At 37.7% G+C, this 16107-nt stretch overlaps 1 protein-coding gene and 1 long non-coding RNA gene across 2 annotated transcripts; one reads left to right on the top strand and one right to left on the bottom strand.

Annotated features, from left to right (window-relative positions):
• Positions 1-655: 655 nt before the first annotated feature.
• On the bottom strand, positions 656-5750 carry LOC135619258 (uncharacterized). Its single transcript, XR_010489357.1, has 2 exons — positions 4835-5750; positions 656-930 (listed from the first exon to the last, which is right to left on the bottom strand). It is a non-coding gene; the product is annotated as an uncharacterized LOC135619258 (long non-coding RNA).
• Positions 5751-5869: 119 nt separating this feature from the next.
• On the top strand, positions 5870-11661 carry LOC135583689 (mitochondrial pyruvate carrier 4). The gene is made up of 6 exons (XM_065121104.1): positions 5870-5971; positions 9700-9802; positions 10077-10175; positions 10285-10337; positions 11095-11168; positions 11345-11661. The coding sequence occupies exons 2-6, from the start codon at positions 9748-9750 to the stop codon at positions 11388-11390; spliced, it is 327 nt and encodes a 108-aa protein (XP_064977176.1). The 5' UTR covers positions 5870-5971; positions 9700-9747; the 3' UTR covers positions 11391-11661.
• Positions 11662-16107: the final 4446 nt, after the last annotated feature.

The raw sequence follows: 16107 nt of genomic DNA, 5'->3' as shown, positions 1-16107 counted from the left end.
TGAATTGAGTGTTGGATGGGGTAGACCCACTCGAAAGGACCATAATGGAGGAGTACCAAGTAATAATACTAGAAACCATGAAATGGGGGGAGCATGAGTCATGAGATGTGTGATGCTGCTGCTTTCCATGTGACAATGGAGTTCATGTGGCTCACAGTGAAGCATGGGAAAAGATGACCAACATGCTATGGTGGACTTAGCAGCAGTTCATGGGAGAGTACATGTGAAATAACCCATGATGTGAGATTTCTAACAGCAGATAGAAATTGGTTGGATACTTTACACAATTAACAGGATTCCTCCACACACACACACACACACACACAAACAAAGGACACCCAAGGACTGACACCAAATTCAACTCCTATGAAAGGGTTTCTTTTAGAGGAGTAAACTGCTTCTGAGGACAAGAGACCAAACGTGGTGGGCTTCAAAGAATTTACAGAGCAGTGAATCTAGCAAAGTTAATTGAGAGATTGGCCAAGTCATACAGATCTCAGAGATAGTAACACTGTTTTTGTTATCTAATGACACATGCATTCTTGTTTTTATCAGAAAAAAGCACTGGCATAGAGTGAATGCATTCTGATCCATCATACTTACTCTAATAAGTATTTCAAGAGAAACCAGGTGAACACTAATCAAACAAGAATGGTGAGAGAAGCTTTCTGTTCCATCATCAAATAAATGAATGAAAACACTGTGCTCTGGTTCAACATATCAGTGCAGTTATTAGTGCTTTTCAATTTTCAGAGATCTAATGTTGGGCTGTTGTAGCTACATCAAAGCGAAAAAGGTATGTTATAATCAAGTGGTAGAAAAATGTATACATACATTTGGCGAAACATCAGCACGTTCGATGGTCTGGTCGGTTGCTAAGTTCAACAATCCTTTTCTTTTCCTTCTCCAAGTAGAAGATAAGTCCTAGATCTGCCATAAGAAATAACTTGTTGATGGATAAAATGATGTTTCCAAAATGAAATACAACCATCACAAGTCGCTTTCACAGAAGTTAAACAGAGTTAATGTATTTTAAGGAACTTAAAGAAAACTAAAAGTAATCTGTTAAATATATTTATCTTTCAGGATCATAGGCAAGTCCAGATTCTACAAGAAAACTCTAAGAGATACTCGTTCCTCTGTTTTTGTACAAATGCAAGGATATCATACATTCTTCGTAAAAAGCAAGGAAGTATAGAAAATTGGTTCGGTGCATAAGGCACCCACTAATGCGTGATCTAGGAAGGGTTAATCTAACAGAATTATTCCTTCAAAAGAGATGTCGTTTCCATGATGCAAATCCTGATCGGCGAGATAGCAAAGGCGCAATCTGACCCTGGTACCAAGGCCCATCCTCTAACAAACTTATATATCTCAAATAAGTGCAGGTTGCAGTGAGGTAAGCTGAAGGATCATATCGGTGAAAAATATGAACATCTAGAGGAAGAGAATCCAGAAAAATCGCCTCCAAAAGAAGCATCAAATTGAGGTTCATCCAAAAAGTTATTTGGTTGCTACCTGCTCAAGTTGACAACCATATGCCATGAAGAAAACCTGATAGACCTGATACAGGACAAGTTATGAAAGAAAGGAATACCAATGCTTAACTCAGCCAATGCATCAAAAAATTTGTAGCTTGACGATAGTCAACACCATAAATCCAAGCTTGGGTGAGTTAAAAATTTGTGATCACACATGCAGAGATACTGGAAAAAATAATGTTGAACATGTGCAGACACCCTGAGTGATTGATAACCTCAAGCAAATAAAAAGGACCCTAGAGAGCTTCTAGATGCTTTGAGTGGTAATAAGATCAGTCTTTATCCCACTAGAGTGTGCACTCTAAAAGTAAAAATTCTTTCCGCAAACAGATTACAAATTGAAGGAATCTAACTTTGTAAACACAATATTTAGAAAACCTCCTCAGCACTCTGCTGAAACAACAAATAACGGTGAATTATCGACAAGTGCATTACTCGTCTATGTCATCATGTGATCAGTTATTAGAAACATCTAAAACGAATTTAAAATCAATAGACATAATAAATCTGAAAAATCATGTTGGAAACAAAGAATATGTGTATGGCTTTACAACAAAAAAAGAGACTAAATATGACACCTAATATGTAAAGCCATATTTGTTAGTTAGTACAAGCATCAGTCAAGTCTACAGTATCGCAAGTGACCTGTATACTGCTTAATATGCAATAGAGTTACTCCCAATAAATTCCCCAGAATTAAACATCACTTCATATAAATTATACAGATTATCTATCTATGAATATTTATCCCAGAGATGGCAGGAATCATATTGACTGTACACAGAAATGAAAAAAATAATAATATTAAGAAGTCTTTAAATGTCAACAAAGATGTCTCGTACATATCTTTTGAAGCCTCCAAGTGCAAAAGGTGACGAACAAATATCTGAGTCTATTAAAAAACGAAAAGGCGTTTTCTGAAACCAATTCTCTTGATGTTTCCAAGTTAAAAACAACAAAAAAAAAGCCTAGAATTCAAGTGATGTTGTCATGGAATGGGCCAACCCATTAGAAATATAAGATTTAATTCATAATTTTTAAAAATGATTACATTTTCTTTGCATTAAATCTGTCTTGAGTGAACTCCTTCCGCATCAGAAAACTTCCAACAATGTTGTCCAGAGGCCTTATTTTAAAATAAGCTTCGTGGGTGGACATTCTTTAACAGTAATTCCTACTACTAGATCTTGATTTGCATCCATCAATTAGTCATATTGAATTGACTAGCATGTTGGGAAATCTTTGGGGGCGACATCACATGCGCAGCAGAAGAACAAAAACAAAATCCCCTATTCCCAAAGATATGTTTGTTGTCGTGCAAAGATTGGTGCGCAAAATTCGCGAAATAAAAAACTACATATAGTAAAGATTGTGTTACCTAGGGAGATCGTATATCCCTAAATCCTTGCAAATCTCTAGGAGAGGGTGAAGGAGGTCAAACGCCCTCCTCTCTAGCGGTGATCCACACAGCAGAGCTGCGACGACGCTCCTCAAAACTCCAGGCTTACTCTGAGGTAGAGAGGGGGAGGAGAATAGGAGAGGTAAGCAAAAGCTCTAGCCTATGAACTATTGAATCCCTTCTATTTATACAGGTCCTCTATCAACTTAACCATAATGGATCCAACCCTATTTGGTATTGGATCTCCATCCAATTACCTAAGCATCTTAGATTAGTGGATCTCTATCCAATAATCTCTCATTAGTTCTTATTGGATCTCATCCATAGGATCCAATAATTCATGGGCTTATTGGATATCCAATAAGATAGGGGCTCCGGTGGAGATCTCATATCCGAACCTCTACTCATCGCAACGCCTACCATATGTGTGTGACCCTTTAGGTCCAATATCGAGCTGACCGTGAGTCATACCTGTCAGAACTCCTTCTGGCTCAGTGAATTATTATCTTCATAATAATTTACCCGACTCATCGACTGCGGACGTACTAGGCCACTACACCGCAGTCCCTAGGCGATACAGGAGAATCCAATCCATTGGACTCGTCTGTCCTCAGTTACCATGTACCTATAGTCTCTCATCCATCTAATATCCCAGAGACCGTATACCGGGCATAGTGCTGTCAGACTCATACGGTTTCTACTCGAGTCTTGCTCTAATCGAATTTTCCCGAAGAACTCTTTCTCTCTCAATCCGAATGACCCTGGCTAGGGATTTGTCTAAGCAAAAATACATGGGACATTCCTCTCATGACACCGAGAGTGGATGATCCTCTATCGACACTCAATAGCTCTCGTAAGGTTGACTACCACTCCCGAAGACCGGTTGTACTAGATCTGGGACATCCAAACCTATAAGTCTGGTATCAAAGAGTGGAGCACTCATACAGGACATCCTTGGTGTCTCAACTCTAAGGACCAGGTACACCACTAGGACTACAGAATCGTTGTCTGACAATAAGGCATCATCAATCATCCAGCATTCCGTAAGCGGATCAATCAGTGAACTCATTCCCCAATGAGCAACTGTATTATATCCCTAGTGTCCCCACATAAGCAACTATGAGACCAACTCCATACATCATATGGACGGGTATACAACACACCAGTCTATCCGGTTATCTCGATGTCTCTCTCGAGTAACCTAGGACCAGGATTATTTAGGATCTGTGTTTAAATGCGAATTGATCTCATTATCATAATTTTATCACGATCCGATTCCCATTACACATATCCAAGAACATCACAATATATATATATATATATATATATATATATATGCAATAGTCAATATAAAGTGATAAAATATCAAATATAATAAGCAAAAAGACTGCATGTCAAGTCATACGTGCCATCATTCACGTGATTGACTTGTTGGGCATATATGACTAGCATAGCAGCTCAAATATTTACCAAGGATCAAGATGACAGTTTCTAATTTAATGATAATACCAAAACTGTAATATTTGCTACAGTAGGATTTATTCAAATAGGCCTTATACAATAAAATAAGAAAATTTCATGAGATGTGGCAACTATAGCAGGTAGAGCACGACCTGAAATCTAGAAATTCTCTCTAAAAATTAAAAAAAAAAAAAAAGACATCAGAAGCATTGATATTTCAGCTGTCGCTCAAGAACCATGTTGCTAAAAATATAAATGTCAACAATGACAGAGTTACATTCTACAAAGGGTGCATGCTGTTCATTAAATAATCCAGGTAGTAAGCAAGGATACAAGTATTTCCAAAACACTTCTGGAAAGAATATGATTATGTAGGTTCTCGCTAGTGAAAAGATGTAATGGATCGGTATACAAATGTATGCCAAGACCTAACCTGTTGCATAAACAACACCATCAGGGTTATTAGATGCCGAAGAGCAAACCATCACCAAACAAGGCATCCAGTTACCTTCCTTTAAGGAATCCTGCAAGTTGTATTTAACAAGGAAAAGGGACGAATTATGCACAGAATCATTTCTTTAAACCCATCTGTCGATGCAGTCCACAGCTCTGCCTTAACTTGATTGGGTTGTTCCACATGAAGTTTTTGGAAAATGGTCCGCAGCATGTACATCGCAATAAATCATAGTGATAAGCTCTACTCCACGTCCCACCCACAGTCTCCCACAGGCACTCGATTCTTCTTCCTCCGTTGCCATAAACTAGACTCCAACCAACCACCTACTAAAGGCAATCTGTGGGGATAAAGCTATAGATGAAGTGCACAGGGATCACCTCAAGATGGCATCTTTATGATTCAAGAAGGGAATTCGATGACACCGATCATCGAAGGGAAAGATGGCATCTTTCTCGAATGACCCTTTTGAGCGGCTTTTTGGAGTCCTCAGTCGAGATGGACGGCTGCTAAAGGGGGACGGGATGGCAGCTCATCTGAGAGGAGATGCTGGGAATCAGGATGCGGTGCAGCGTGTAGGTATTTACAGGACGTCCCCGCGGAAGTTGTTTTCGACCTCCCCCGAGGAAACGGTCGCCGAGGTCGATGCCCGTCCAGAGGGCGGAGGGGGAGGTGCCTGCGGCCCTTTCTCGACCACCGTGAAGGATTCGAGGAGGAGGTGGCGGCGCGGCTGTGGAGGAGCAAGTCGGAAGATGTTAGCGCCGGTGCGACGAAAACGAATGGAGCTGATGCCATTCCGGGCGCGACGAGAGCGCCGACCATCTTCTCGTTCGAAATTCGAGGAGGTAATACAGAAAAAATAAGATTTACAGACGCTAAAACGCAAAAAGAAATTATCACAAACATTATAACATCCGTTATATCGGTTCCCACCATTAGAGACGAGAACATTATAACAGCCATTATATCGGTTCCCATTAAATAACGAGACGGTCACGTGCTTTCCATCATAGCGGAGACTCCGATCGCTTCTAAGGCTTCCAAGAAACCCAGTAGTCATTCAACGCCCCTTGGTCTCGCTCGCGGCGTCGTCGTCTCCCGAGCAAGTCGGAAGAGGTCAGGTCTTTGCCCTCATCTCCTTCATCTTTCTAATCCAATCGAACGTGCTTCGGATTCTCTTAAGCCGAATTCAATCTTTGTCGACCCTAATTATACCCCAATTTCATGACGATTCTGTTTTTAGATGCAATAAGCATACTACCCATGAGCCCTTTTTGTTCTTCAGCTGTCTCACTGAGGATTAATGTTGGTCGTCTTGTTTTTGTGTCATCTCTTTTCCTGTCTCACTGAGGATTGGTTTCGGAATCTTTCACCTTTGCCATTCTTTTATATCCACGGAGATCTGTAGCCTTTGGATGAATCTATCTGATAACTGCGCAAAGCAGGTTAGAAGAAAGTAACACATAGAAGGAAACAACAACAGCGTGTTGCTTCGTAGATATTTTTTGTCTCCGGTAGTCCCTGATTGTTGTTCGAAAATTAAGACTCGCCAAGTTTCATACTGTTTTGGGAAGTAGTTTTACGAGGGGGAAAACGATCTCTACAAATATAATAATGACTTTCGCAATAATCCTACATGTAAATCACAAGATTTTTTAAAGTGATTTTGGCATGGGTTTGATGTTCTCTGTGGCATTTCAATCTTGTGATTTGACTTTTGAAGTGGGTGTCCCTGATGAGCAAACTTTGTTGTCATCATTAGTTCGAGAGCTTACTCCAGCTGGATATTATGGTTATACCTGCTCCTTTATGTCAAGAAGAAAAGAAGTTGCTAAGCTCCCTTAGTGCTTAAGCTTGCAAATAGGACCACATAACAACCAACAAGGTTCCTGATATATGCATATATATTCTACCAGTTGGTTGGATTTTTTTCAATATATTTACTAAGATGTAAGGTTTTCTAGGGTCTCCTTTGGAAGAAATTCTAGAACTCCAAATTGGTAAGATGTTAGCCTTGTCAGGATTTGAACCCCGCAATGGAAGAATTAATTCATTAACTTGATAAGTCTGAAACCATGTGATCTAGAATGCTTGAGTACAAACTAATGGTAATAGTCTTATCCATCCCTATCAATCAACTTAGTTATCTTGTGGAATTACAATATCTCCCACTTAAGGCTTGACATTTCATCATAGTACATGGCCCAACCGTGAGGCTCGCCATGTAATGTTTTCAGATTGTGATGTGTTCTACTTTTGTGGATAGTTTTTTTTCCTACTTAGGCCCTCTCAACATTCTTGTTACTATCCGCTTTGATACTAATTATCACAATGCAATCCAATGGGAGAATCAACTCATTAATTGGATAAACTTGAACCACTAGACCATTAAGCCCAAGTTATTGATAGTAGAATCTTCTAGTTTTATGAACCAACCTAATTCTCCTTCCATTTCTAGTGTTGGATGAAACTGGGATATCATGATCTTCCTCATTTGAGACTTGACATCATCGTTGAAGCACAAGATCCAATCCATAGTTTAAAATCATGTATAGGTGAGGACATACAAGACTCAACCTAATAGTGGTCTCATGTCGTAATGTGCCACCAATTTTATCCATGGCTAATTCTTTTTTCACTTGAGCCCTGATCATGCCTAGTTCTAGGTTCTCTCTAATACTATCTGTCATATTCCATCCCAATGATAAACTTGACTTCATTAACTTATTGAGCAGAAAATCACGTGGCCATAAGACTAAGTTAGTGATACTCTTAGTTTTAACTCGCATGGAATAATCTCTACATTTAATTGTTACTCTCGGGACTAACTCATGTGTGTAACCTCTACACTTAGGGCTTGACATTCTCGTCAAATCCTAAGGCCTAACTCATAACTCAAAGTAACATGTGAGGCTTAGCTTGGCTCTACATGCCATGGATACCTCATTATTACTCGAGCCCTCTCATTATGCTTGGTATTAGGACCGCTCTGGTACCAATTTTTAAAGACCCAATCTTATGGACAAACCAACACCCAAATTGATGAGCCTGAACTGTTGATCCGAAGTACTTAAGCATAAGTTAAACTCATCTAGGGTTTAACTATTGTGTCACAAGATTCCTCTTTTACTAGTATCTGATAAGTACCACCATTGCATCAATTTTCATGTAGAAATTTATTCAGTGTGTGCCAAGCTGATGTGTTGATTAACTGATTGGAGAATGGTTATAACTTATAATCCTTAATTATTCTGTAAGGAAAATTTTGAGGTTAAGATACTGACTATTAGAAGTTTTGGTTACTAGATATGATGTGTAGGGAATAAGCCAACACATGATAGCTTATATAACCCATGATTAATTCAGAAGATTGTGAGAGCTAGCTTGTATCTGTGACAACATTACAATTGTTCCGCATAATTGAGATGGCTAGTAGTTTATACATGCATGTGATATCAAATCACTCATTCCGTTGGGCTTTGCACTTAGCCGAACTATACCTGTTGTGCACGTTTGAATTGCTCATGTTTATGACATTTCCAGACATAACTGGTTATGGGCATTTGGTTAGGTGATAAACAACTTCTGAATTGCCATTGTGCAAGGCTAAACCATATGTGTGCACATATGCAATCATTATGTTCCTATATATGAATATACATTAATATATGATATAGAAATAAATCTGCAAGTGTAGTATATTCTCTTACAAGGTGCTTGATTTGAGTTAATATTCTTCCATACAAACTTGTATATATTAATTATTTGAGTTAAAAACATTTTTTGCAACGTGTCATATATTTTTCATTAGTTGCATATACTTAAGTTTCATTCTTTGATGTATACCAAAATGTTCACTTTCCAATAATAGTACAACTATTAACTAGGTCAGTTATGCTTCATTGTCCCCCTCATTCGATTGTCCCCCTTGTGTGAGCGAACTTCTCCGGCCCCTGAAACCCTATTCTCCATGCGCCTGACGCCTTGAGCGTTTTGGAATGTCGGCACCTTAGGCGTTTTGGAATGTCTTAGCACCTAGTGCCTTTGGCAACACTTACGGCCTCATGCCAATACAATATTGGCATAAAAAATCATATGTACTCCTTGATTATAACATATTGTGAACTTAACAGCAAGTATTCCAAACTGTTGATATGACTTAGCAGCATTGTGGCTGCCTGATGAATAGTAGCAGTAGGCCCTGATGAATAGCAGCAGTAGGCACGAGATATTACCAAATATGCATTTTTATCTTCCCAAAATTAGTTGCTTGAAATTTTGCAAGGCTTCCAGGATCTAACAGTTCATGAAGACTTTTGTGCCAAGGTTCCAAGTCTTTTGTGTATCTTGTCTAATTGATTCAAGTTGTTGCCACTACAAACATAGAATTTTAACTGCTGATATAAAATCAAAAAAGAATATGGGAGCTAATACCTAGGTTAGGACTGAGCTGACAGATCAATTGGGAAAAACAGGAATTTTGATGACCTGAATTGCACAGGCACAGCCATGTGCCATTTGAGAGAGAAACAGGAAACTGCATGTTATGTATTCACTAATCTTCTTGTTATTAAAGAAAGAAATTCAGTTTGTCTCATCCCACTAGCGACCTTGAAAGGGTGCTAGGTTTACTGATAGAAAGTAAAATTGTTTCTGCAAGTTTTATGTTGGTTGTAATCTTACAGAGTTTGTCCCCTGCCTCCTCAACACATCAGTCTGGCCAAACTTGGAGGCCCAACTGGACCCAAACCATGACAGTTTCTTGATATATAATTTTAGTTATGCTGTTTATTCTTGGTAGAGTTGACATTGAGCTTTATCCTTTTATGCTTTTACCCTTTCAGGTTGGAGAAGAAGCCTAGTAGTCAAAAACTATATGATAAAAGCTTAAGATGGCAGCATCAAAGATTCAAGCTCTATGGAATCACCCAGCGGGCCCTAAAACCAGTTTGTTTCTTTTTCTTCCTTTCTTTTGCTGTCATGACTTGAGTTTGTAATAAACTCATTTGTGTTAACCGATGGCCTGAGATGAACAATACTTGACTCTTGTATATTGTGTGTATATTGATCTTGGTAGATAAGCTTCTTGAAAAATCAACAGAAAAATTCATGTGAAGTTTCATAACCAATTGACCCATCTTTTTCATATGAACCACGCTTGCTTGCTTCATGTACTTAATTGTTTATTTCTAATGAAGAATAACATGTTCCTTAACTGCAGTCCATTTTTGGGCCCCAACATTTAAGTGGGGAATTAGTATCGCAAATGTTGCAGACTTCGCTAAGCCACCTGAAAAGATTTCTTATCCTCAGCAAGTTGGTATGTTCCTACGGTTGTCAATTTTTATTGATAATATTTGTTTCAACATTTTGCCCATTGTCTGTTGACAACTTGACATATGAGACTCATCATTGTTTTTTGTCTGCAGCTGTTGCTTGCACTGGTCTCATCTGGTCACGTTACAGCACAGTTATTACACCTGTAAGTCCTTCATAAGAGATCATGTTAAATTTCTTGATCATTTTTATATATTTCTCTATGTTAATGCTTCATAGTTGCATATAGAAGACAATTGTCATATTTCTCATTGAACTCAAAATTTAAAAGTTATGTACAAATTAACCAGGAAGAGGTAAATGGAGAGATTGAGAAAGGTTGAGACTTAGCCAAGGAGTTTATGATTGCTTTATAAAAACATTGTTTGTACTGGGAGTTATATTCTCTTTAGTCGGATATTAAAATAGTGCGATATATGTACAGTGCACATGATGTTCTGATGTGACAGATTTCATCCACGCATACTTGACCAACCATATAGCTAGTTAGCTGTATATAAACCAAAAAATTGCCTTGGCTATTTGATGAGGTCACTGTTTCTGGCAGTTGTGGTGTATTCTTTAGGTTTTTATGAACTTCTTACGATACAAAAGCAATATTTTGAAGTTTTTGGGCATCCTTGTTAAGCATATTCATGGTATCCCTGCAAAGTATTTCTTGTTAGCTAAACATAAATGCTAGTTTCTGTTGATAGATACAAAATCCTGGGTTAACCCATATAAGTAACACTTAAAACTGTATCAACCAATTAAACTTTAGGTGATAGAAATGTGACTTTGCAATGGTAAAATAGGAGTTTCAATTAGTGTCTGCAAGTTTTGTTTCCTCGTATCTTGGAAATGCAAATGTTGCACTCCACAGTGATGCCTGATCCTTTTCTCTGGTGTTTGTGATATCACAGAAAAACTGGAACCTCTTTAGCGTGAATGTTGCGATGGCTGGAACAGGCATTTATCAACTATCTCGCAAGATTCGGTATGCCAGAATTTGATTACTGACAGCTTTTTCAACTATAAATCACTAAAGTGGATCTTCTTTACAAAGACACTGGTGCATATTTATACTATCACATGCATGCTCATTCTACAAGTACTCATAGTTTGATCCAGATGTGGAGACTCATATCTCTAAATGCAACATCAAATTTTCAGGCACGATTACTTCTCTGAGGTAGAAGAAGTACCAGCAAAAGAATGAAGAAGGTTCAAATTGACAATGCCCATGTGGGAGCGTCGGCGATGATGGATCCTGTCTTATGATTTCTGTTCAAATAATATGTCCTCTTTGCATCTCAAGCACTGGGGCATAAAACCCTGGCATAATTCTATGGTGGCAACCTCTCTTTTTGTCCCAATCTTGTTTTTTTTTTTATTTGGATCTGGTTTTTCTTCCCATCTGACAACTGCTGAATTTTTAGCTTCTATAACTTGACGATACTACTACAAACAATAAAAATAAATTTGATCGCTGTTGGTTTGACTATAAATACTACCTTATACAGTGCTCCATAGTGTGAAAAATACTCGTGTATACAACCCCAAGTAAAATGCCTCAATAGAAACATAAAAGATTTATCTTATGTTTTGCATGGTGATTTTGTCCAAGCGAGTGTTATAGTGGATGACTTTTCAAGGGATGCTCCGATGTTCTCTACGTGTTTATATATTGTCTCTACTCCAAATTTGATTCGTGCGGAAAGAAACGGGCTATCGCTTTGGTTTGCGAGTTCAAAGAAGTTGAATCAAAATGCAAGTCACTTCACAGTTTTCGCGAAAGAAAAAGGGACCACTCACAAGTAAGTCACTTCAAAGTTAATGTTGCTCCCTTTTTAAAAGCATAGCTATTAAACTCCAATCTCGAAATAATAGATATCATCTACCACAAGCTTCAGAAAACTCATCACGTGCTCGTCGTTTCGCTTACGAACCACTCCAAACGATTAGCATCAAAAGAGGCGTTGGGATGCCTTCACTGCCGCTAGTAGAACCAGCCGAGGAAGAGACTACTGTGTCTCGGTAGCCCAACACGCGTCTCTCCACAGAATCCTCGCGACCGTCGAGACACTTGCTCTACTTTAAGAGGACATGAACGGAGAGATTCCAATCATGTGGAGTGTCGTCAAAGGCAAAAAAAAGCCTCGCCACCTCCGACCACCACGTCTCGATGCTATGACTGGTACAAGTACTTTTCCCTTTCTCTACGTTCATTTGTGAGTGAGCGAGGGTAAACCGAGCGTATCTACACATGCTGGATCCCCGGGGAACAGCACGTGGGGCCCACGAATCTGACTCACGTGCCGGTGTTGGCAAATAAATGTGTTGCTTCGTAATGCCTATAATAATTATGTTGTTGAGAAATTTCGAAGAGAATCACATTTGCAACAAAAAAAATAAAAATAAAAATTAATTTCTTAAAATAATTTTATTGAATCATCGTACGAAAATCAAAAACATAAAACTTTGAAAAATCAAAAACTATATAAAGGGTGTAAGACATTCTCACGTTAGGAAACTCGTATATCCTTTAAGATCACATATTCTAATATGATAAAGAAGCTTTTGTAAACTTCTCTCTAGCAGTGATCCACACAACGAACGCAACAACAACATACCTTATTACGCAGCATGTTCTTTATTCACGATCGCGCATCACCATGCAGCAACACACAATGAGGGATCGATCTCTCTTGTTATCCTCTCGCACTAGAGAGAGGGTAATCAGTTGAAAGAAGAAAAAGGGGGTGAGGAGATGAGGAGGGTGACGATAATAGGGATCCAACTTATAACCTTTTTAGTCCCAACTCCTATTTATAGAGAGCCTCTTTTAATTAACCATAATGGATCCTTCTTGATGGATATTGGATCCCCATATAATAATCACTAATTTAATGGATATTGAGTCCTTTTCCAATAACCACTTTGAGCTCTATCGGGTTTCTCCTAATAATCCATTAAAACAGAGGCTTATTAGATATCTCATATTTCATCCTCTATTTATTGCGTTATCCAACATATGTGTGTGACCCTCTAGTCCCAATACCGAGCTGGTTGTGAGTTATACCTGTCAGAACTCTTTCTAACTTAGTGAATTGTTATTCTCATAATAATTTACTTAACTTATCGAATATGGATATACTATATTACTATGTTATAGTCTCAATTTGGTATAGAGGAATCTAATCTATTGAACTTGTCTATCCTCAGTTACCGTATATATATAGTCTCTCATCTATCTAATATCTCAAATATCATATATCGAGCATTATCTTGTCAGGCTTATGCGGAATCCATCCGAGTCTTACTTTAATTGGATTCTCCTAGAGAATTCATTCTCTCAATCCGAATCTTACGTTTATCAGATTCATCATGATTTAATTGACCCTAACTAAGAATTTACCTAACTGAAAACACATGAAATATTTTTCTTATGATCTCGAGATTGGATGATTATCTATTGATACCCAATTGCCTTCGTAAGGTTGGCTGTCATTCCCAATTGCCTCTGTATTAGATCCAGAATTTCTAAACCTATAAGTTTGGTATGAATAAATGTAGTACTCAAACAAGACATCCTTAGTGTCTTAAGTCTAAGGATCAGATACACAATTGAGACTACGAAATTGTTGTCTAATGATAAGGTATCATTAACCATCAAGTATTTTATGAGCGAATCATTTAGCAAACTCATTCTCCAATAAGCACATGTACTATATCCCTAGTGTCATCACATAAGTAACTATCAGATCAATTATCGTAATATGGATGAATATATAATACATCGATCTATTCGGTTATTTTGATTCACTCTCGAGTAACCTACAATGAAAAATATTTAAAGTTTATGTTTAAAGACGAATTGGTCTCATTATCATGATATTACTATGATCTAATTTCTATTATACAGATCTAATAACATCACAATATATTCATCATTCAATATAAAATAAGAAAATATAATAATAATAAAAGATTGTATAACGTATCATTCATGTCATTAGCGTGTGTGCCTATAATATATATATATATATGTACATATATATATATATATATATATATATATATATATACATATATATATATATATATGTATATATGTATATATGTACATATGTACATATGTACATATATATATACATATATATGTACATATGTACATATATATATACATATATATGTACATATGTACATATATACATATGTACATATGTACATATATACATATGTACATATGTACATATACATATGTATATATGTACATATATACATATATACATATATATACATATATATATATATATACATATATATACATACATATACATACATATATATATATGTATACATACATATATATACATATATATACATATGTATATGTATATATATACACATATATACATATACATATATATATATATATATGTATATATATATACATATTTATATATATGTATGTATACATATATATATATATATGTATGTATATGTATGTATATATATATATATATGTATATGTATATATGTGTATATATATACATATACATATGTATATATATGTATATATATTTATATATATGTATGTATACATACATACTCATCGAGGATTCGAATCACGTATCGAGAGGAAAAATCAAAATTTTAGATCGAACTATGAGTTGAATTTTTTGCATGTATTCATCTAACGCCAAATCCAATTATTTCTATTTCCACCATATATTTGTTTAAATTAGTGCCTTCCACGCATGAACGTCGACCATTCCGATTGTACAATGCTTGTTTCACGAAAAAATAATAATAATAATAATAAGTAATTTGATATGCATGTATGTACGGTAGATCACGAAATTTCTTACTCTTTATTCTGGTTTCTTACGACATGGTTGTGTCTGCTCACAGAAAGTGCGCAGCTTGGGACCGCCCTCCCTACCAACACCTGTAGGCTCCATGGAACAGTCACACCCCGCAGCGATGGTGGAGTCACGAGAGCAACATGCGGAAGAGAGGGTGACCTGTACACGTCACTGAAACACGAGTAAACCTCTCGCGTTTTTCGACGTCTATTAACCCATTCAAGTCGAATTAGGATACATAATAATCGGATTCGAACATCCCGTGACAAATAAGCCATGTGCTCTTACCATTAAACTATGCTTCCCCACATGCCCCGAAAGATTTGTCATGGGATTCTGATTCCCTCGGAGCCCTTCGATTATGGCCCCATCGAATCCGGGAGACCTTGAAAGAATCAAACTTTGTGGCTCCATCGCGCATTATACTAAGCAGAACGGCGAGGAATAAAAAGTATGGGCAGAGCTTTACAACTCGGTGCACGCACCAACCGGTAGGCGACGCCTCTACGATGATCTCAGCTGCTGCTCTTCTTCCCCTCTGATCTTTTTTCTTTATTTCCCCTCTATGATTTGAGCTCGTTGTGCCGGCGAAAGAGCAGCATACTGCTCGAGAACGATAAAGCAAAAGGAAGAGGGACGCATGTTCGATGCAGAGGGGACACACGCGTGCCAGCATGCTCTTGGACGTGTACGTGTCAGCTGTGGTCCCGTTGAGCTGCCGAGGAAGACATGAACGGAGCTGTCTCGTGAATTAACCTCTTTCGTTTCTTTCTTCCTTCCCTTATTTTATCTGCAAATAGAGCCAGGGGGGACATCCCATCCCACTGATGATGTTGAGATTGTAGTCAATGAACGTAACCTCTCTCTCTCTCTCTCTCTCTCTCTCTCTCTCTCTTGCTGTGACAGACGACGAAAGCATACGAACAAGAGTGGGAAAATAGGCAATGCGACGCTCATGTCACATCTCCGTCGTCGAAACGATGGCTCCGGCGACCGAGGATTTTATCGGATTTAAAAACATTTTATCGACTAAAGCGTGATTCTGGTGTTGCCTTTGCCATCATA

The sequence above is a fragment of the Musa acuminata genome, chromosome BXJ2-8 (genome assembly GCF_036884655.1).
Source record: "Musa acuminata AAA Group cultivar baxijiao chromosome BXJ2-8, Cavendish_Baxijiao_AAA, whole genome shotgun sequence".
Classification (NCBI taxonomy): Eukaryota; Viridiplantae; Streptophyta; class Magnoliopsida; order Zingiberales; family Musaceae; genus Musa; species Musa acuminata.
Note: the sequence above shows the minus strand (reverse complement) of the source record. Positions and strands in the feature narration are given on the sequence as shown.

Bases quoted from the DNA above. Each gene is read 5' to 3' on its own strand.
- LOC135583689 (XM_065121104.1), top strand. From the start codon at position 9,748: ATGGCAGCATCAAAGATTCAAGCTCTATGGAATCACCCAGCGGGCCCT. The intron at 10,338-11,094 runs GTAAGTCCTTCA...GTGATATCACAG, and splicing joins ACAGCACAGTTATTACACCT to AAAAACTGGAACCTCTTTAG. The intron at 11,169-11,344 runs GTATGCCAGAAT...TCAAATTTTCAG, and splicing joins CAACTATCTCGCAAGATTCG to GCACGATTACTTCTCTGAGG.